This window comes from Myxocyprinus asiaticus, chromosome 1 (assembly GCF_019703515.2).
Source record: "Myxocyprinus asiaticus isolate MX2 ecotype Aquarium Trade chromosome 1, UBuf_Myxa_2, whole genome shotgun sequence".
NCBI lineage: Eukaryota > Metazoa > Chordata > Actinopteri > Cypriniformes > Catostomidae > Myxocyprinus > Myxocyprinus asiaticus.
In genome coordinates, this window is record NC_059344.1 from 54,754,228 (window position 1) to 54,777,515 (window position 23,288).

The 23,288-nt window shown below is 36.3% G+C and overlaps 1 protein-coding gene across 1 annotated transcript in view; it reads right to left on the minus strand.

Moving 5' to 3' along the window:
* Nucleotides 1–2,822: 2,822 nt before the first annotated feature.
* Nucleotides 2,823–23,288, minus strand: part of LOC127446652 (collagen alpha-1(XXV) chain) — a 256,471-nt gene continuing 236,005 nt past the window's right edge. Inside the window, exons 22-36 of the mRNA XM_051707759.1 lie at nt 22,543–22,566; nt 19,203–19,247; nt 18,946–18,990; nt 18,743–18,823; nt 18,554–18,616; nt 18,152–18,202; nt 17,791–17,817; nt 15,070–15,150; nt 13,936–13,989; nt 13,487–13,540; nt 12,592–12,618; nt 12,363–12,416; nt 9,754–9,831; nt 7,169–7,207; nt 2,823–5,620 (exon numbers count right to left, since the gene is read on the minus strand). Of these exons, the coding sequence (XP_051563719.1) occupies nt 5,594–5,620; nt 7,169–7,207; nt 9,754–9,831; nt 12,363–12,416; nt 12,592–12,618; nt 13,487–13,540; nt 13,936–13,989; nt 15,070–15,150; nt 17,791–17,817; nt 18,152–18,202; nt 18,554–18,616; nt 18,743–18,823; nt 18,946–18,990; nt 19,203–19,247; nt 22,543–22,566 (750 nt within the window). The 3' untranslated portion in view covers nt 2,823–5,593. The remainder of the gene's footprint in view (nt 5,621–7,168; nt 7,208–9,753; nt 9,832–12,362; nt 12,417–12,591; nt 12,619–13,486; nt 13,541–13,935; nt 13,990–15,069; nt 15,151–17,790; nt 17,818–18,151; nt 18,203–18,553; nt 18,617–18,742; nt 18,824–18,945; nt 18,991–19,202; nt 19,248–22,542; nt 22,567–23,288) is intronic.

The following is a 23,288-nucleotide window of genomic DNA, read 5'->3' on the forward strand; positions in this document are numbered from 1 at the left end:
TCAGTCGACACTCTTACAAAAATGTCAATAGCACACTTGGTTTAAAGGGAGTACAACTATACTATATGGGCATACAAATTGGATTTAGAACAGTCAACGCTTGGTGTGGCTGCAAAATTATGCCTGAAATGCTCCGATGCGCTTTGACTCCCTAGCAGATGTAAGGGACCGTCTGAAAACTCCACCCACTACGCTAAAACATAAGAGACGTTCACTTATTCATTCCATTGACTGCAAGTTATACATGAAATAAAAATAAAAAAAAAACCCCGGTAAAATACATATTCACATTCAGAATGTTCTAATAATTTCCCAGAGGATATATGGATTTACTACAGGTGAGATTATTGCAGTATCATCAATTACATAAGTACAGTAATCAATTATTTTAGAAAAATATTCACTAAAATTCACCAAAATGATATTTTCAAATTCAGAATGTTGTAGTAACTTCCCAGAGGATAGACTGACTTACTACAGGTGAGATTATTACAGTATGATCAATTATAAAAGTACAGTAATCAATTATTTTAGAAAAATATTCCCTAAAATTCACCAAAATGATATTTTCTCATTTTAAATGTTGTAGTAACCTTTCAGAGGATATATGGACTTACAACAGGTGAGATTATTACAATATGTTCTATTATATGAATACAGAAATCAATTATTTTAGAAACAATTCTATAAATTTCTGTTAATACTGTATCTGCTTCCTGTTATATAGGCTTAACAGGAGAGATGGCATAATAAAGTCTGATTGCTGACAGCAAGAGAGATCTCCACTATCGCTTCCTAGAGCACGGTGCTCATAAAATCGCTGTTGTGGAGAGGATGCTTTAACATCTGACTTCAGTAAATGTATATCAAGTCTAGTATAGCTGTCCTTTCTGATAATTTCCTTTACATATTTTTGGTCATCTGCTCTGATGTACTGTTGCGTCCTGTGCCTCGGTGATAGTAAGACTCAGGTGTTCCTTCAAAGTCCACCACCAGCTTTTTTATGTTTGTGATATTCAGCTGCAGATGTTTTCTACAATACAAGACAGAGTCATCCACCAGCTTTTTGTGATCGGAGTCTTCTCCATTTTCAATGCAACATCCAGTTGAAGTTTCGACTGCAAACTTAATGCAAGGAAACTGTGTTTGTATGAGTATTTCTCCAACTGGATGTTTCATCATATATTTCATTTTATATGAAGTGAGATAAGACCTGATATAAAAGTAATTGTAATGTTGAGACAGGCTGAAGACAGGAACGAGTGAACCCAAGTGCAGTATTTATTAACAACGCGAAATCCAAAATGAAACAAACATAAGCAAATTGACAACGTTACACCAAAACAATACTTGACAAAAGACAATAGCAAACATGAGGGCTTAAATACATGAATATGGGTAACCACATGACAGAGACAACCAATGACGAGACTAAACTAATGAACATGATAACAAGGCAATGAAACAAGAACAAATGATAAAACAGAACTGATAACATAAACATAGACCAATGAAGAGACAGAACTAATAAACATGGTGGAAAATGTTTAAAACACATTAAAACATGACAATAATATTACTGTGATAATTCCCAGTAACAAATAAGTAGGACATCTGATTTTAAGGGATACAACGGTTTTAATGGTTGTTTCAGTCAGGACCATTTGCATCAAGTGTATCAATTTTACTTTCATTTGAAGTAATAATTTCATTGTATGCTTCTTTTCTAGGTTCTCACTGCCCAGCCATTCATGGGTAAAGCAGAGAGAACAGAACTGAATTTATAGTGAAAGTCCAATCAGAGTGCAAATTCATTAAATCAGGGCAAGAAAAACGTAAAATAGCATTGGTCGCAACAGGCAAGGAGGCAGAAAACCAGATGAAAAAAGCCTTAATTTAGAGACACACAATGAACATACAAAACTCCCTGAACAAATAGCAGAGACAGACAGAAAGCAGATGATCTAACACATGATGATCTCGCAAAAAGCTAAATAACAGGCAGAGTATAAATTCATAGGGGAAAAAAGACACCAGCACTATAATTATGTGGGTGGAGGTGGAAAAGCACAACTATTTATTTTTTTTTTCTAAAATAATTCATTATTGTACTCATATTGTTATAAATACTGTAATAATCGCACCTGCATGAAGTCTGTCTATCCTCTGGGAAGTCACTACAACCTTTAGAATGAAAAAATATAATTTTGGTGAATTTTAGTGATTTTTTTTCTAAAATAATTGATTACTGTACTTATGTAATTGATGATACTGCAATAGTCTCACCTGTAGTAAATCCATATATCCTCTGGGAAGTTATTAGAACATTCTGAATGTGAAAATGTATTTTACCGTTTTTTTTTTTTTTTTTTTCCATGTATAACTTGCAGTCAATGGAATGAATGAGTGAACATCTCTTACGTTTTAGCGTAGTGGGTGGAGTTTTCAGACGGTCCCTTACATCTGCTAGGGCGTCAAAGCGTATCGGAGCATTTCAGGCATAATTTTGCAGCCACACCACAGCGTTGACTGTTCTGAATCCAATTTTTATGCCCATATAGTATAGTTGTACTCCCTTTAAATCAAGTGTGCTAATGACATTTTTGTAAGAGTGTCGACTGAAGAGAGCGCGGGTAAGAGAAACCGAATATCTAACGAATGTCAAACGTCAAACTAACTTTACCGCGGTGGAGGGAGGTGAATTTGGTTGGTGGGACAGACCCTGATAAACACCAAGTCAAATCAGCTCAATTACTAGTTTGAGTTTCTGCATTCTGAATCAATGATTTGGTTGAGAATAAAGAGGTCAATAATGTAACAACTGAAGAAAACAATATTTATTTAGCTCCAACATTATTGTCACATAATTAAGTGTCCAGAGCCATTTAATGGACACAAACAACAATGAACAATCATGTAGCAAATCCCAAACAATATTTTTGTTTAAAAGACAAAACAACAACACATGAAGTAAAAACAAAAACAAAGCAATTAAAGAATCAACAGAGACAGAATAAAAAATAAAATAAAAAATGGAAAACAATTTCACAACAAAAATATTGGCCAAAATGAGATGATAATTTGACCACTGTGGGCTATACCATATTCACAATGTTTACCACAACAAAACCTGATCAAATGATGTAAATAAATGTTTAAATTATGTAAATAAATGTTTAAATTATGCACAATAAATGTTTAAACCTTTGTCCATATAACCCCTAAGACACAATAGTTGCTGCTGTTATTCTTGTTGTTGTTGTTGTTGTTGTTTTTTTTTTTTTTTTTTTTTTGTAGTGTCTTGAGGAGGAGGCATGAATCTTGTCTTGTTTTAATATTTTTCAATAAAATCGGTTGGAAAAATAAGTAGCCTACATGTTACAACAATGAAACAAGCACAACATTGTACAAACATATGTGTTATAAAATCATAGATTGTCATAACTTACAAAGTTTAGGAAAATAAAGCAATGGAATTTTCTGTAATAAATGTATTTTAATTACAGAAAGAAAAAAGAGGAAAAAAGTAAAACAAGGAAATGTTTAGTTCAGCACCACCACTGTTGAAAGTCTTGCAAATCTTGAAAGAAAAAAAAATTAAAGACACATTTGGCTCCCATGCCCTCTGTATATACATAAAAGACAAAATTCCCTTCAAGAACGCCTGTAAAAGATATTGTTGTTGAAAAAATAACAATAAATTGACAAAAACTTGAATGAAATCATGATCATGAAAACGCCTACAAATGGCTTATAGAGAAATTAAAAGAAATGTGACTGGTATGCATGCAATTTAACAGTTAGACAGTTTGAAATCAAATATTTGCAAAATACAGCTTAGTTATTACTGTTTTCAGTCTTGTTTGTAACCGTATGCTGCTCTCACCAGTTCCAACATGAAAGTGAATTAAAGTGAGTTAAAATATATTCTCATATATTACATATAATACTGCTGAGTAGCTGACATCAAGTTGCATTTGTATATGGTGCACATTACATCAGTACATAAAAGAGAAATATAAATTGCACTTTTTAATCAAATTAACAAATATTTAACTGCACACTCATAGTCCACTATACATATATTAATCTACATTCAATGCAACTAGAGATGGAGACAAAGAAAGAAAGAAAGAAGTAGGGCAGAGACTGTTACATTTGTTGCATATACTTTTACATTACATTGTTACATGTCAATAACACTTATTCCTTCAACTCAGTCCGGATCTAATCACATTTTTACCAGTATTCCCCACTTAATATTCACTTCAGTGATATCTTTATAAACTAACTAATGGAAAATGTTGGCAAAAAAGAACAATAAAAACAAGCCCAAAAAAAAGCACCTACTGTACAATAATCACATGTTGATCTTGGCTGAAATCACATGTGAGCACAAACAGAAGTACTGTATGGTGAAGGTCTTTCAATGCCTCATGTTACAAGGAATGCCTGTTTATAAACCAGTCTGCTATCTTAACAATAAAACAAGTGTTGCAGTATATAAAATAGCAGATAAAAGTAAAAAGAAAATAATCTCCCCAGTACAGTACATACAAAACCAAGCTACCAAACGTATCTGCATTGTGGTTATCTTAAATGCCCATCAGAAGTTTAAAGAAACCTTAATCCTATCTCCTCAAACATTAAAACAGTAATGTTGCAAGCATGCATGCTTTGTAAAGTAGTCTCATTACAAAGTAATGAACTATTTTAAAGTTGTAATAATAAAAGCACATAATGATAAAAGTGGATGGACTCTGGAATGTACTGTAGAGGTGCTGGCTGATGTATCTGTTAAAAGCTATTTAATTATACTCATTTCTAAAGAATAAAGCCCTGCTACAACTGCTGTATGTTTGCACCTTGTTCATTCATTAACATTGTAATTAATTATACTGACTTACATTGATTGAAGGGCAAAACATTCTCACAGTCCCTTTGACACTCCCAAGTCCTACTGAAGCTGTTTAGAATGTAACATATTTAACACTTTTGACAGTTAAGCTCCTACAATTCATAAACAGCACTGATGAGCCTTTCGTAGCTGCAAAACTGAAAAGAACACACTGAAATGCCATATTTACAACTCAAATCATAGAAAGGATGTAACTGTTTCCAACAAAGGAATGAATAACAAATTAATTCAGGCATCAAAGGCTGTAATACACATAAAGAGCAAATCAAAATATTAACACACATCTTAGAGGGATTGTTCACGGATCACAAAAGGAGTCGTTAAGCAGAATGACATTCTCTACAAAAAGACAATGCTACAAAAAGAACCACACTGAAGAGTTAACAAAGATGGCTTTGCTGGTGGAGGGATGAACATAGCAAATTCCTCCACATCACTTACACCTTCCCACCTGAAGGATTTCTGAGTTTCACACATCTGTAAAAACTCTCAATTGCCTAGCGTACTCAGGAGTGGCCGTAGACAGTACAATGGATCCATTTTCTGTCCTTCCGATAATGTGAGTCTGTATGTTGTCACTCTTACTAAAGGGCAGGGCCCTGAGAGCCAGATCACACACTGACCTCTTTAAAATAAAGAAAACCAGCAATGTCACTTTTCCCAAGAATCACTTTCTCAAGCCACCAGCCAAGGCGTGACACCCTTTATAAAGTGAAGAAAACAAAAGAAAAATTAAACCCCCTTAAGGGGAACACATCTTTTTGATTCAAAGTGACAAAGACTGACAGGCAGCTAGTGATTTGAAGCCATTCACTTTTTGGCCACACAACAAAGTGATATGCATACAGTACATATAACTTTAAGTCGCCGTCATGCTTGTTTTGGGGTGTGTGGATGGAGTCTTTAGTCTTTTGAGCTAGTAGTAATGGTGTGGAGATGGATGTATAGATGAACACACTAAGTACACCAAGATCCTCTCGAGATCCCACAGTCGCCGCCTCCTCCAGCTTCTCCTTTCAGCTTTTCCATTTACCCTGTTAGTCTGTTTTGATATCACTCTCATTCCAGTGGCCATGCAAAGCCAGGCAGTCATGTCCTCATGAATACAAGTCTCTTGCTGGTCAAGTGTTTAAATTCCACAGTGCTGATGTGAATGCAACACAACACGTTGCCATAACCACACGGGTGTGAGAGGAAGCAGCTACGTGTGAGCTTCATTTTTTCCCCATGTATACACACATCTACAACTCTCATTTACATTTAATTCACTTGATAATTTTTTGGAATAAAAAAAATATATAAATACAAAAAAAAAAAGAAGAAAAAAGTGAGGCGTTATTTACAAACTCCATGCGTTTAGAGTTAGAGTGATCACTGCAAAGGAAACACAAAGACGAGGTTGTAAGATACAGAGCAAAGGTAAACCCAGTGTTTCATGAGCCAGAGGATTTGAGTCACCACTCAATGGCTTAAATATGAAAGAATAACATGAACTTTGCCAAAGCTGTGAAAAGCTCTTGATCTTTTATGTTTAACCACTCCTTATTGACTTTTAAAGGAAAAGTTCGCCCAATAATGAAATTACTTCCATGCCATCCCAGATGACTTTATTCTGCAGAAGGCAAATTATGATTTTTAAAAGAATATTTCAGCTCTGTAGGCTCATTCAATGCAAATTAATGGGTACCAACATTTTTAAGCTAAAAAAATGGACATAAAGGCAGCATAAAAGTAATCCATAAGACTCCAGTGGTTAAATCTATGTCTTCATAAGCGATATGATAGGTGTGGGTGAGAAATATTGAAGTCGTTTTTTAAAAATTTTTTTTTTACTATAAATTCTCCTCCCTGCCCAGTAGGTGGCGATATGCACAAAGCATGCAAATCACCAAAAGCAAAATAAGAAGAATGTGAAATTGAAAGTGGAGATTGATAGTAAAATAAAACCCACAATTATCATATCGCTGCTGAAGACGTGGATTTAACCACTGGAGTCTTATGGATTACTTTTATGCTGTCTTTATGCGCATTTAGAACTTCAAACTTTTGGTACCCATTGACTTGTATTGTAAGGGCCTGCAGAGCTGAGATATTCTTCTAAAAATCTTCATTTGTGTTCTGCAGGAGAAAGTCATACACAGCTGGGATAGCATGAGGGTGAGTAAATGATGAGAGAATTTTCATTTTTGGGTGAACTATGAGATAAGTAAATATCTAAAGCATTTTTTAAGGCACTCTCTCTGAACATACCTTCTGCCAACAGCCTGGCATCGGAAGTCCATCTGGACCCTGTTGTGGAGAGAAAAAAAAGAAAAGGGAAGTATGCTGTGTCAGTAAATTTCTTACAGTACTGGTTTGAAGTTGTAGGTAACGTTTAATTGCTTTTCTGTGTTATCTTTGTATAATTTTCTCAATAAATCAATATATTGAGGTTTAAAGCTGAAGTATGTAATTACTGCAACACTCACGCCACCAAACGGAATTGTAAAAATAAATTTTGTTTTGGAAAACAGCTTTCTGAATATGCCATTGGTTGAGTCATGTTGTTGGGGCGGGTCTAAGCGGGTCACTCTAAACAAACAGATAAATATTTAAATGCCACAGAAAGACAGTGCTTACAGTTTTCAAGAAAACGTATCTATGAATGGCTTACTAATAGCTGTCTCTGCATATTAAGCTTGGATAGGAGAAATAATTTTAACACAGAAAAAGTTACATACATCAGCTTTAACAAGGCTTTTGAAGTATTATGTTCAAACACACTGAAAGCATTAGCAGGAATGTGGCCAAAAAAGTGGCTAACCATAATGATGTGTTAAAAATTATTCATGTTTTTTATGAGACTGTGATAATGTGTCCATCAATTGTGCATGCAAATACAATATTACATAATCATCAAGTAATAAAAACCCAAAGAATACACACTTTCATGTATTGATTTATGTCAAAACAAACCAGGCATGGTAATGAGGAACATGCTTGCTGATTCATAAATACTCTACCTCTTGTCTTTCCAAACACACATGACTTTCTTTATTCCATGAATCATAAAAGAAGATGTTAGGGGCATGGGTAGCTCAGCGAGTAAAGACGCTGACTACCACCCCTAGAGTCATGAGTTCGAATCCAGGGCGTGCTGTGTGACTCCAGCCAGGTCTCCTAAGCAACCAAATTGGCCCAGTTGCTAGGGAGGGTAGAGTCACATGGGGTAACCTCCTCGTGGTCGCTATAATGTGGTTCTCACTCTCGGTGGGGCACGCGGTGAGTTGTGCGTGGATGCTGCAGAGAATAGCCTGAAGACTCCACACATGCTATGTCTCCGCGGTAATGCGCTCAACAAGCCACGTGATAAGATGCGAGGATCGACTGTCTCAGACGCGGAGGCAACTGAGATTCATCCTCTGCCACCCGGATTGAGGCCAGTCACTATGCCACCACGAGGACTTAGAGTGCATTTTGAATTGGGCATTCCAAATTGGCGAGAAAAGGGGAGAGAGAGAGAAAAAGAAGAAGATGTTATGCAGAATGTCAGTCTCATTCACCATTCACTTTCACAGAGTGAAAAATAAAAAGATGCAATGAAAGTGAATGGTGACTGTGAGAGGCTGTTGGTCCCTTATATTCTGCCTAAGATCTCCTTTTGTGTTCCACGGAAAAGAGAAAGTCATATGGGTTTGGAATAACATCAGGGTGAGTAAATGATGACAGAATTTTAATTTTCAGGTGAACAAGCCCATTAAAATGAAAGTTCTGGTTAAGGATGAAGGTCTACTATATTATTAATGTTAATGTATAACTTTAAAACGTTGCTTTTGATAATAACATAAAATCAGAATTTAATCAGACATAACACAAGAAATAGTCAAAATGAATAAAGTTATTTAATTAAGGTGTTTCAAGACAGGATTTGAAGGCTGAATTTCTTCTCTCTTCATTGCATGGAGTGCCCAATTGGAACAGATATACAGTATGAGAAGGAAAAGGGGTGGGTTAAAAGTTGGAGGAGAGAGACTCATGCTGACACTGCACTAAATAACTTTAGTATGACACAAGACGGATCATTATATGAATCCAGGGTTAGTTAGTATGGTTATTTAATCTAAGATGAACAAATATTATTTTATAGGCAGAAAAAGTATATCAAATGCTATTTTGTTTTTCACTCTGGGAAACTAGAACAAGATTAGAAGAAGAGAGAGTTCACTCAAAAATGTAAATTCTGACATCTTTTACTCATCCTCCTCATGTTCCAGACCCATCTGACTTTCGGTCTTCCGTGGAACAGAAAAGGAGATGTTAGGCAGAATGTTAGCCTCAGTCACCATTTACTTTCAAAGCATCTTTTTTTCTTACAATGAAAGTGAATGGTGACTGAGGCCAACATTCTGCCTAAATGTTGACAGAATTTTCATTTTTGGGTGAACTATTCCATTAATGATCTTCAACTATGAGAGAAAATCACTGTGCTGCTGTTGGAGCTATTATGAAACAATGCAGCATTTTCGTGCCTATATGCTGCATGACAAAGTGGCTAGTAAATATTAGATCTACAAAAAAGGAAGATCTCTTTTTATAACGGAATAAATGGATATTTGCATGCGCTGTGCTCAGTTCTGTTATGATGTTGAGAGCAGTTGCATGTGGAAATGAGTTTACCTGTGTTAAGCCGGCCATGGAGTACATGTTGCAGGTGAAAAGGCAATGAGATAAGCCCTGCTCCACCATTCATAAACCATGCATGGAGGTTAAAGTTTAAGCTGTATGAGAGCTGATCAGTGGTGTGGCCGCGGAGGAGGCAGCATGCATGCGAGAGGTAGGAAAAGAGGATACTGTACCAATTGGCACGGGGCATCCAGCCCATCCAGGCCAGGCTGACCTGGCTCGCCCTTTTCACCCTTAAAGCCCCGGAAACCCTGTGTCATAGAAAGGGAACTGGGAGTGTTACTGGGATAGAGGCTGCAGGCGCCCTTCCGGCCTCTCATCGAGGGCACGGCACAGGGCAGAGAGGAGTTGCCCAGTGGTTTCTTAGCAACCATGTGTAACCACCCTCCCTTGATGTGAAAAGCGTTTAAACTCAGACTGTTTACCAATTTGTCCTGATAAACTGGTTTAGTTTGCAAGGTTTAGAAATTCAATAAGGTCCAGGATGAAAAGGAAGTACCAGGACTAAAATATTACTTTTTTATTCCAGAAGTCAAGGATGAGGTAGGTTGCCACTTTGACCACGGGACAACTCTTCCCTTGAGGGTCCGCTGTTATCCGTCACTGGACAGTTTTCCAGCTCTCAGCTGGGACATACCAATGGGCAGGGTGCATCTAATCCAGGGGCACCCTGTTCTCCTTTCTCCCCCTTAGGCCCCTTTTTGCCTTTCTTTCCCTTCTCCCCCTGTGGACACAATGGTTCGGTCAGCTGCAGAATATATTTGATCAGAAAAGATTTGTACAGTTTTTGAGAGCACCCTGAGTTCTTTTTAATGCATGTAATTTACAACTGCAAAATAATACAGTGGAGTCCAAAAGTCTGAAATCTCATAAAATAAATTTTTTAAATAAAATTAAGAAGAAATATTTAAGATTGTGCAATATTTCTTAACCACTAAGCACATTTGTGTCATTGACCAAAACCTTTGTACAAAAGGTTAGATTTCCTGGCTTCCATTTAAGTACACAAGATACTCTTTGGAACATTCCTAAATTGCAAAAACGTTTGCACAAACTTGTCATTAAAGCCAAAGGGGGATGAATAAAACACTAAGAAATTCATGTAAATAAGTTTACCACAAAAATTTCACTTTCACTAATTGTTATGCTTATAATATAATTTGTAATGAAAATGTTTTATTCAATTAGATAAATGCAAAATAGAAGCATTTTTACTACTGGTTTATTAACTGTTTATTCACAAGTGGACTTTTGAACTGCACTGTATATTCTGCAGACAAAAGTCTTATTTCCTAAATGTGTTTTTCACAATATGAATGAAATAGTAAATTATGCCATGTAGGAAAAAAAGTTTACCTATATATTCAAGCAATCCACAATGGAGACTTGATCGAAAAGGGTTATTAGAAAAGGGAAGATTATGTGGGAGGCTTTGAGGGACAGGAACAGTTAGATGGGAATACCAGATAGGAGGAAGTAGAATGAGAGAAGGTCTATTACTGATATAGGAAGCAGGGTGAACATCAGTTTCACAGGGCACAAGGGAAGAGAAAGAGAAGCAGGGAGGACCCCCCCCCACACACACACACATTAAAATTACACAGCCAGAGCAACTGTATCCCTTTCTTCAAGTCAAAACAACACAAACCAGTTCAACATTCCCTGCATGTCAATAAATTAAACTCCTCAGGTTAACTTATTAGAATGAATTATACATAATGCATGGCTAATACATAATACACAAACGGCTCAACCATTTGACAATACAAGGGTTCATGTTGGTTTTGAATTTTACATGATGAAGTTAATGAACAAAAACAAATGTTTAGGCAGAATGGATGACTGGTATAATAAATGGAAGTGACAACTTTTGCAATTCATTACATGGCAAAAAAAAATTTGATGTAATGCTCAAGTTGCATGCACACAAATATTTAAAAGGAAGGGACACAACTTTCTGGGGGAATGAAGGACTGTATATAAACTCAGTATATAATAAAATTTAGTTGACTGTAAAATAGATCTCAAGCTTACTGTAAGTGTCATGTTAATTATTGTCTAAATAAGTAAGACACACGTTTAATGTCTTATGAACAAATTAAATCAAAGCTAACCTTCCTTTAAATGACTACTGTCTGGAATGAGATTTCATTAATTGCTCAGACAGCACCAAAATAATGAATGAGCTAGGAAATTCTTAGAAGAATAACATGACAATAATTTACAAATGCCATTGCATTGAATTACCCAGCTTATTGCACAGGTACATTCCATAACATATATAACTAAACAAAGTGGCACAGAGTCAGTCTACGTAACAGTTAGATGAAATGAAATAAATCATGCAAGAAAAGAAGCCAATAGAGTTCAAACGCTACTGCCTGTTGTCAATGGACTTTGTATTTCTTGTTGGAGTAAGAAATAACATGTACACTTGACGATACACTTAACAAAGAATGATTTTTTTTTTTTCGTTTCTTACGATTATGAGATGTAAAATGCTGTGTGAAATGAAACTCTGAATGATGAAATACAAATACTTAGCCATGATGGTTTGATTACAGTGTGTTTCAGTTGAAAATAAAAAGCACATATATAAATAGCAATATATTAAAATTGTAGCAGACAATATGGTAAATATAAGTGGCCCATATTAAGTCCATATGAAGGACTCTATTCCTTCCTGAGCTACTCTGTAATTGTCCATTGACATCAGATCTAATCAATAAAGAGAGTGAAAAGTTAATTCCCTACTGTATTTCACAACATCTATCACAATCACCTTTTCTCCTCTTTCCCCCTCTTCTCCCTTGTCTCCCTTTAAGCCCGGTAACCCCTGCAAAAATACAACTAGAAGTAAATACACAAGCCCAGAGGCTCATTGGTCCAGGGGTAAAGAACTTCACTAACATTATAGGCAGCTACTAGAGGGGAGAAAAATAGCAGGGAGTGACCCATGAAACAATAAGACAAGTCAACACACAAACAGAACATTCTGACGGACAACTCACATCCATTCCAGGAGTTCCAGCAGCTCCCTTAAAAAAGAAGAAAATATATAAGAGATGTATGAAAATATATAAGAGAAAAAATCTTAAATTATTATGTGACTGGAATATCGAACGATTTGATTATAATTAAATGGTCAAAATACCTAGCGTTTTTACCAACTTTTAAATATTAAAAGGATAATTTACCCAAAAATGAAAATTTGCTTTTAAATGAATGTCTGCTCTTTTCCATTCAAGGTTGAATAGTGTCCAGGGTGGTCCCTGGTCCCCATCCACTGTCTGCTAAATACACTTTTTGACCAATTCATTTCCATGATATTCACACTCTTAAAAGAGTTATTTTTAGCCAATGAAATGTTTAAAAGCAATGCACAACAAAATATTATATTCACAATAGATATTTGCATGACTTTTTAAGATAAAACTAATTTCAGTAACTTTTCCATGTCTGGAATTCCCTATTTTTGAAAATTCCTGATAACCCTGTAAATATTTGTTTTTGTGTTACAAGCAAAAAAGAAAGTCCTACATGGTTTGAAACAAGATGAGGATGAGAAAATGAAGGCCACATATACATTTTTGGGTGAACTATCCCTCACTATTTTAAGACTTACGAGTTTCAATTTTATAACACTTCCATCAAATTAACTGTGCAATCTTTAACAAAATAATAATAATAAAAAAAAAAAAAAAAAAACATATATTCATTTACATTTGTTAAATACACAATTCAATTTGATGGAATTTTGTTATGAAATTGAAATGCGTAAATCTTAAAAAACAAAACAATAATAAAAAAACAAACAAAAAAAAAACAAAAAAAAAAAAACAAGAAAAAGGCTAAAATATTTTTTGAGTGCTTTAAGATGTAAAATAATTTTTTAGGAGTACTTACAGGTAATCCATATGGTCCTCTGGGTCCAGGATCACCAACATCACCTTTCTCACCCTGTGACAGGTACATTGAACACAGCCTTTTTTAAAACAAATCTAGTGTATAGTATTACCTTAAACTTCCTATAGAAACATGTGAAAATTGTTGTCTGAGGGTCATCAGGTTTCCAAGTGTGGACCATTTGAAATCATGAGCTTAAACAAATATATTGAATTATTTTTATTTTGAATACTTGAATTATTATTATTATATTGAATTAAGAAAGATTTCCTAGGGATAAAACAAAAAAAACTAAAATCAAGAACTAGCCGGTAGTAGTATTTGTATTTTGTAATTCATATTAATACCACCTAATTTACAACACAGTTTCTACCCTAATAATTGCACTTGAGACCATTACCTAGGTAAGACAATGACAACCAACAACTAAACCCAAAATAAAAACTTACTATATCTCCCTTTGGACCTGCAGGACCAGGAGCGCCAATTGGTCCATCCATTCCCTATAAATAAAGGTGTGTATAAAGCATTGCATCTGCATTTATAAAGATTTCATATCAAAAAATCAAATAATCAGACTGCCATACATTAGAATGAACACATTTTCAGTCTTCTTATCATACTTTTCTTTATCTAACAATTTCTCATGCAAACAGAAATCTCAAATAAATACACTGAGGAGCACGAATAAACAAGAAATGGCATGTTAATGGATGAGTGAGTGTTAAATCTGAAGTGTGCAATTCTTTCAATTTTAAAATACTTCTTTCACCGAAAAGAGTACACACTGGCTTTGTAGTGCTTTCTCAACTTTGCTCTGATAATTGGGCATTATGAACAGCCTGACATAGCAACATTGGCTAAACCAGTGGCATGAGTTTGGGGAGAGGCTATCTGTTTGGCCGACCATGCCAGACAAGGTAGTGTTTATTTTTCCAATTTTGTTTGGTGACGCTAGTGGTGCATAAATCACACACTTCAGCTTAAAATTCATGTTAATGTCAAATTCATGAGCAGACAGATTATCTTTTGTTGTTGATCTTTGTGCCTTTAATTGCCCTTATAGTATTTGAAAATCATACAATATAGTCGTTGATATAAACGTAACAATACTGAGTCTAACCACATTCCCCCGTTCACCATAAAAGTGTCACATGACCCATTTCGGTATATTTTTAAGATGTAGGATGGTGGTGGGGGATGAAGCGTGGTTGCTTGAGACTCACCCTGGGTCCCAGCTTGCCGTCAAAGCCAGATGCTCCCTGTGCATTTATGGAGGTATGAGTGGAGGTATGAAAAGTGGGATTAGTACATGATGAACACAGTGAACCGGACAAAAAATAACGTTGTCAACTCAGCTGTTAACAAAGATAAACAAATGGACATAAAAAACACACACAAGGTTTAAGGTGCAGCAAAGCAGGCTTAGCTGACCGTACAAGAAGAAAAGGAGGGAAAGACACTTTCGTAACAGCATACAAATGGACCGTGTGGAAAATGAAGGGAAAGTTTAGAAGATGTTGAGTTAAAGAAGCAGGGTCAGGGCACTGAGATCCCAGGATGCACGGCTGTCGTGTACTTACAGGGAGACCCAGGGGTCCTCTGTCACCCTTATGCCCGGGCTCCCCACGCGCTCCCTTGAGACCATGCAAACCTGGTTCCCCCTAGAGAGGAGTGGCAGAGGATGGTTTAGGGGGTGCTGCAATATTTATTCAGGAGCATTTGGTCTTCTTTTGCATTCGTTGGACAAACAGAACAAGTTTGCATGCTCCTGAATAAATTTTACCTGATATTCAACAATGACCTGAGTGACTAAGGAGTTAAGAGTGTAAGTTAAAATTGAGGAGGTGGGGAGACCTGCTGCAAACTTCAAAGCATGTGTCCTTAATGAAAATAAATGTTCACACAATTGCTATAATTTTTGATAAGAATGCAAATTGCTGTCTGAAAGATTTCTGCCAAGTTTGCAGCATGCCTTAAACACTGAATGTCAGTATTTCATGAGGTGGGATTAATCTGAGTAATTCAGGAAGGCAGTAACTTGAACTGATTTTATTAGCAACAAAGTTAAGAAAAGGCTGGTCTCATGAAAATTACGTGACTGTGGCGACAATTTTGCAAATGATATTCATAGCACGTTTCGCAGCAGTTTCAAGGAGAAATGTCCACTGAGTAGCACTTAAAGCAAGTGTTTAAGGTAAATGCTCTATTGAGTTTTAAATCAATGAAACCTACCCACAAATTGCCGTTTGTGGCATAATACTGATTACCACACAAATTTTTCTTAAAAAACAAAAACAAACAGAAATCTGGGTTACAGTAAGGCACTTACAATGGAAGTGAATGGGGGCCAATTTGTTTTTACATTAAAATACACACTGTTTCTAAAGTATAGCCACAGGACATAACAATACACATGTAAATATGATTTTAGTGTCATAAAATCACTTACTAACCTTTTCTGTGTAAACTTATATCCAATTTTACAACTTCGTTGCTATGGTGATGTTGTCAATAAACCCTAAAACCCTAAAATTACTGATAAAATGACAATTTAAACAACTTTACAGCTCAAATAAGACATGACATTTCTGCCTTTTTTGGTGATTAACATTATGCCACAAATGCTGTAAATTGAGCTTAACTTGCACTGAACCTGGAATATTCCAATAAATCTAAACCTAACCCTAGTGTCGTATGTGACGTGAAAAACATGAGGTTTTTAAGGTCAATGCCATATCGAGTTATAAATCAGCAAAACCTAAACCTAACTGATAGTGTCATAAAAAGCAAATGTGGCATGAAAAACGCAATTGCTGAAGCAACAAAGTCATTTTGTGGTGTTTCTATGATGCTTTCGGCTTATGTGTCGACTCGCATACCCCCCCCCCACATAATGTAACATAATCTGACTTTGTTGAGACTTTGTTATACAAAAAAACAAAACACAAAACTCAATATTTGTGTTTTTTTGTTTAATTTGCTCAATGCAACTTCGATGCATTCCATAATTTTAAAGTTTTGTTAATAAATTCAGCAGGCCAATGCATCATGAATGTGAGACCAAACCTTGCGTTTCTTGAATTCAAGCACATGGAGGGCTATATCTGGGGCCTATAAAATGAAAATGCGAAGACAGAAACTAATAATAATAGTGATATTGTTAATATATTTTACATTTGCCTTTTTGAAAATTTTTATTTATTCATTTTTTATTTATTTTTACAGTTTTAACAGTGGTATTTGTAACAAGACCATCTTCACAATCATGGTTAGATGCAACATGATTTCTATAAAACAAACTATGGCATTTTTGTGATTATAAACAGTAGAACTACTCTAAACACATGTAAAAACAAGAAATACAATATTTAAATATTTATAACTTGTAACAGAAATTAATTATATTCCCTCATTCCCCTAATGTCAAATTTAATAGAGCTGAAGTAGTGATATGATACCATTTATTATCAATCTATTTCTGCCTAAAGTACAGTTAGTGTTACTATAGTAAATTCAAGAGTGATGATGTAGAATTCTGTGCCGAATTCAAATGGTTTCCGCTTCTCGCGCCTTGCTTCTCACTGATTCTCGCAAAGCGGCGAGTTTAAGAGCTTGAGCTTTAAGAGATTTGTGCTCGCGCTGCTCTGTCCATTGAGCCGTGTCCATCTACAGAGCCATACAGATGCATTAGCCGAGGTTGTGCCTCCGCCTGTGCATTTGACGCTGCTAAACCAGATACTTCAGATGCGTCGCTAGTCTTCCAAATCAGATGAACCACGGTACAAATGCGTACCAACCCGTATAATTGAGAACCAACTGATATAGTCTAAGTCTAGATAAACGTTTTAATGCAAAGAGGAACTTAATGATAGATTTGATTATGACTCATAAACGCCCCCCCATTTGTAACCTAATGCCCTGCCCCCATCCCCCCCCACCCCACACTAATTTGCTCTCAGCGCCGCCTGGCATCCATTGAAAACCCCTGTCATAAAGCATTGTGTGAGGTACAAGATGAAAAATATGTGTTTATGAACTGATTATATGCAGTTTACTTGTGATTTATGTGAAAGAGAATAAGCTATTGTTGTTATAGCATCTCCAGTGGCCTTTTCACCTGGAAACTGCCACGATACATAGAATGAGCCACATAAAAATTATTTTGCAAAAATGTTGGCATAGTAATGTGATTTTGTGTGATCAGATTGGTTAAGACACAGGCATGGCTGTGGCACTGATATCAGCTATAGCATAGAAATGCTCCTGTAATGTCATTCTGTCTCCATCCTGTACTGACTTACCTTTGGTCCAGGGAATCCATGAGGACCCTGCAACCCATACAGATAAATACATTATCTCATGGGTTATGGGAAACCAGTTTAAGAAATCACAGACTTCACTTTAAAGAGTGATATTAATTTGTGCAAAATCCAGATACTGCTTGTTATACAATCTATACATAGTTACCTTTCTTTTAAAGATATGATTTGATATCTATATTGGCTAGCACAGACCTAGAATAACAGAATGGCAATAAACTGCATGCAGCATTACATAACTGCCTTGATGTACAAAGGACAGCCAAGCATTAGAGACTATGTTTTGTGCTTATATACGCTACTTGGTCATAAAGGAAAAATGTTCTTTGCTTTTTCAACTCACCATGGGGCCAGGTGGTCCATGTGGCCCAGGTGCACCAGGCGGCCCGATTATCTGTTAATGTGAGACAAATAAAACCATCTCAAATGAAAAATGCACACCTAAATAGCAGCCAGGTGGACCGCAGGGCAAGATTCTTGTATGGAGAATGCAATTTAATTAATCTGCTGCTGAATCTGACCTGTCAAATATAATTCCATGTAAAGTGATTTGGCATAATACATGCGAAATGATGACAAAGCATTAGCTCTAAATACATGCGCTGAGATCACGAAAACTGTCATCACATTCAAATAAGACTTGTCTCAGTTGTCTACAGCTGTGGTTGACGGTGAGTTAAAAAGCAAACCATGCATGTATTCTTAGATCACATTTTGGTTGGACACTATTGTTGGCTGTCCTTACCAAGGGTCCCTGAGGGCCATGCAGGCCGGCGTCTCCTTTGTCTCCTTTAAGGCCATTCACACCCTGCGGGCACATTACCAAGGTATGACTTAACTAAAGCAAACAACGCGACAAGCCATTAGGCCTGTTCAGGATCATTCATGATTAATGCCCTTAGTGTCAACATATGATATGCAAGGATCATTTTACCGGTAAACCAGGGAGACCCTTCGCTCCCTTGTCTCCTGATATTCCAGGGATTCCCATGTCCCCTTTTGACCCTTTGTGACCCTGTGAACATATGTGGATGATATTAATTGTGACATACATTATTATGTAATGACTGATTACATAACTAACTTAGATCAGACTACAGACAATAGCAGCTAGACAATGAGAATATTTCCCCTTACCCTTTCTCCATCCAGTCCAGGAAGTCCAGGTACACCCTGGTCACCCTGTGAAAAGCAATCATATTTCTCTATAGACTGCAATGTACTATAGTAATATTGTCTTCACAGAGATCACTAATATAATCTTACATCTTCCTCTTTCTGTTTGTACTGTACCAGTTGCATGCAAATAAAATGCTAAGCTGATCACCAATACTGCCCTCATTAAATTGCCCATCATGGACAAACTTTAGACAGTACAGCATAAATGTTGTTACCTTGATTCCCTTTGGTCCAACTGGCCCAGGAGGCCCAGGGGGACCCTAAATTACAAAAGATAAACAACACATGACATTGAGATACATTTTAATGTGAAGTTTAATAGCTCAAAATTTTTTATAGCTGCACACATTGACAAACAAAAATGAATGACCTGTTGAACTAAGATCCCTAATAAAGGATACTAATTTGCTCGTGCTATCTATCAAATTGCGTTTGTGCTTCATGGGTGTACTTTGGATGATTTACTAATTGCGGCAGTAACCACACCTGCAAATATGCTGGACACCCCCAAAAAGAAGGCTTTTGCATGTGGTAAATGTGCCAAGTGTAAAACCATGTCGCTCACTTTCAGCTCTCACTACATACCGTTTTATTTAATATCATGTAAGACAGGGCATTTATTTTAAATTCCATTTATATAAGGTGTATATTTAAGCAATATCACATGAGCAAGAGTGCGATATGGCCCTACATCAGCACTGCTTTGATTCGGCCGCAGGCACAAGGCCGTAGGTAATCACAGCAGTGCTGATTTAGGGCCATATAGCACAATTTAATGAGCAAGTAAATTTTAAAAAATTAGGAAAAACTGAGTACGGTCATAAAAAAGGTATTTGTACATGGAACTACTTTCTTACGCGACGGATCAGAATATGCCATTGCTGGTTCAAACCAAATGATGCGTCCAACCTCTCAAAAATGAAAAAACAAGTTATTGGAGAAACAAGGGTGTGCGTGTGAGTGAGACAGAGAGAGAGAGAGAGAGAGATATGGAGCGTGTGCGATCACCTGTTGCCATTTCCAAGCAGAGATGCTGTAGTGTGTTAGTCAGCTTTCTGAAGATAATGTCATTTTGGTCAAAAGCATCCTATTTTTTCTGTGGAAAAATAGCCGTCCATGTGGGGGTATTACTCCCTATTTCATGATCGCCAATGCGCAAGATTCATTCACTATAGAAACCGCAATGTCCTCCACCATTTTGAACAGTATGTCCTCTCCAATGTGGAAACTCCGGTAAGAGGTAAGTGTCTTGAGTTTGTGTAATTAATCAGTCTGTTGTGTCTCTCAGCTGTGATGAGCCTTAATAGTTAGTTTAAAGCCGGTTAAAGCTATTTCCTAGCTTTAGTGGTGTAGTCGTAATCCGAGCGATCACATAGTGCTGATGAATGTAAACACTGACTGAGGTTGACTCACTTCACCTAAGTGACATATATTACACACAAAAATGGTCTTTTGCCGCCACCTGCTGGCTAAAATCTGTATTGTCACAAAAATAAATGTAAAGAGACTCTTAACACATATGCACTGCTCTTACACTTTACACACAGTGAAGCGTCCGAGTGACGATGTAATGAGACATCAGAATGTCTCTCGTCCAATCAGATTTGAGGACTGGAACTAACTGTTGTATATTTATTTATACAATTATAGGAAATCATCACACAATCTTAACTATTTAGCAATAATCTGTATTAGTTGATCAGAATACCCGTGCATGATACTTCACTTGAAATGTTTTTAGAACGATTCCAGAGCGGAGGACCAGATCGCCTGAATTCATAATAAACAAAGAAAAAATTATTTGATTACATGTTAAGTGATCGCACCATGGATGTGTACTAAGACAAATTCTGAATTTCAAACCGCAAATGTTTCTGTGGCATGTTAAATTACTTTGCGGGTGCAATTCAATCCATTTATTTTGCAAATGTTGGTGGCACTCCTCTAAATTGCATAGGTTTCATTTAGGAAAACAGCCTCAACATGCTAATTTGCGCATCTGAAAGACACAATTCTCAGTGGACTACGTTAGTAGATCAGCTCTGACATCTGTTTTTGCACTTGCTATTAAGTTTGTACATATACACGTAAACCTTTAGTAAATCAGGGCCTTAGATTTGACGGGACACTTCTCACACATTTTTGTTTCATACAAAAATGTCACTTAGAGAACAAGAGAGACAAGAGCCATTTCTCACTTTCTATGATTACTCAAATACTGTAGGTCTATATTTGACCTATTTGATTAGTGGTCCAATAATAGTAAACAGAACATAAAATGGCACTGAAAAGGCCCTGACTGAGTCCTTGAGAGACCCACATTACCCTAGTAATGCTTATTCCAAGTTATAAAATATGCCGACTGAACTCAAACTGAAAATGCACACTATTTTACAGATTTTCTGCACTTATGGATGAAAATCAGCAAAATTCTGTGGAATGGAATTCAATTCTTTATCCAAAGTAGCTGAAAACATTTACAAATGAGCCAAAATAATGAAATTGTACCTTTTCTTTAAATAAAATGTTTTCAGAATGTATTCTTTCAAAAATACTATTATAATGAGTTAAAACAAATGAACATGCAAGGGTTGGGTGAATTGTTAAATTTTGCCACCTGGAACTGGAACCAGCTTCCTGAAAAGGTCAAACATGCTCCAACAGAAGCCACATTCAAGTCCAGACTGAAAACACATCTGTTCAGCAGTACATTTATTCACTGAACACTGTGCTGCACTCACCGATTGCACTGCACAATTTTATTTCTGTATTCTTTTTCTGTTTTATTCATTTTTAATAATTTTTACTTTTTTACATTTATTTATTTTTATTTGTATTTCTTGTTCTTAACTGGTTTAAAATGTATATATATATATATATATATATATATATATATATATATATATATATATATATATATATATATTGTATTTTCTTTATAATTTTTATGTAAAGCATTTCAAATTGCAATTGTGTATGAAATGTGCTATATAAATAAACCTGCCTTGCATACAGATTCAGCAATAATTTGCAGGGCTTTAGTTGAAGTTCTACAGGCACAGACTTTGTTTACATCTACCAATAAGTTGGAAGTGAACTTAACACTTGGTAATCTGGAAGAATTTTGTCCTTACTTACTCTTGGTTTCTGTGTTCATTCATCATTGCATTACTGCACAGACATTCTTATCAACATGAAGGCAAGTTTGCGGTTCTATCAGCAATATTAGAATAAAGTCCTTTAGTAATATTAGGTGGATCCAGTGCTGTGAAACCATAAAGCAGGCAACTCAATAAGTGTTTTATCCCTTTCCACTCATGCATTCACACACACTTCGACCCTTGTTACGATGGAGACAAGGCTCATCTTATGTCAGATAAAACAAATGTTAACAAAGTTGGGCACATCAGCAATACACAATGTTCTCTCAACATTGAGTCGCTGTTAGGAGAATTAGCAGAATTAAGAAAGAAATAAGTTTATGGAAGGGTTGTGTTCATGCAGGGCAACGATATAGCACTCATATAACACAGAGACAAGACAGGGGTGAATTACCGTAACTGTAATAGTAGTTATCTTCTGTAGGCGGCCAGGAGGAGGGGAAGGCAAAAGATAATATAATGGTTATGCACTAGAACAACCTGTGTCAGCATGCTTCCTATCTGTCCCCGTTGCTCAAAAACAAAAATTCTCTCATCATTTATTCACCCTAATGCCATCCCAGATGTGTATGACATTCTTTCATCTGCAGAACACAAACAGAGATTGTGACAAAGAGGAGGGCGGGGCCGGGCCATGTCTATGCACGCCCGGCCCCCAATCGGGCTAATCAGCCGAGAAGAGGGATAAATGCAGCCGGATGCGGCAGTTCGGGAGAGAGAGAACCACACGCATCTGCCAAATGGGCAAGGAGGAGGCGGGAACCGGCTGAATAGTCAAAATAATGTTTAATGAAAACTTTAAAAAACATAAACAAACATATATAATAGTGATATAATAGGTGTGATAGGTCTATAACAGACCAATATTTAAATTCTTTTTTACTATAAATATCCACTTTCAACTTCCACATTCTTCATCTTTTTTTTTTTTTAGTGATACACATTCTTCGTGCATATCGCCACCTACTGGTCGGGGCTGTCAAAGGTGGAGGTTTATAGTAAAAAAGGACTTTTCTCACCCATCGTGTCACTTTTAAAGGCATGGATTTAACCACTGAAGTCGTATGGATTACTTTTATGCTGCCTTTATGTGCTTTTTGGATCTTAAACATTCTGTCCACCATTCACTTGCATTGTATG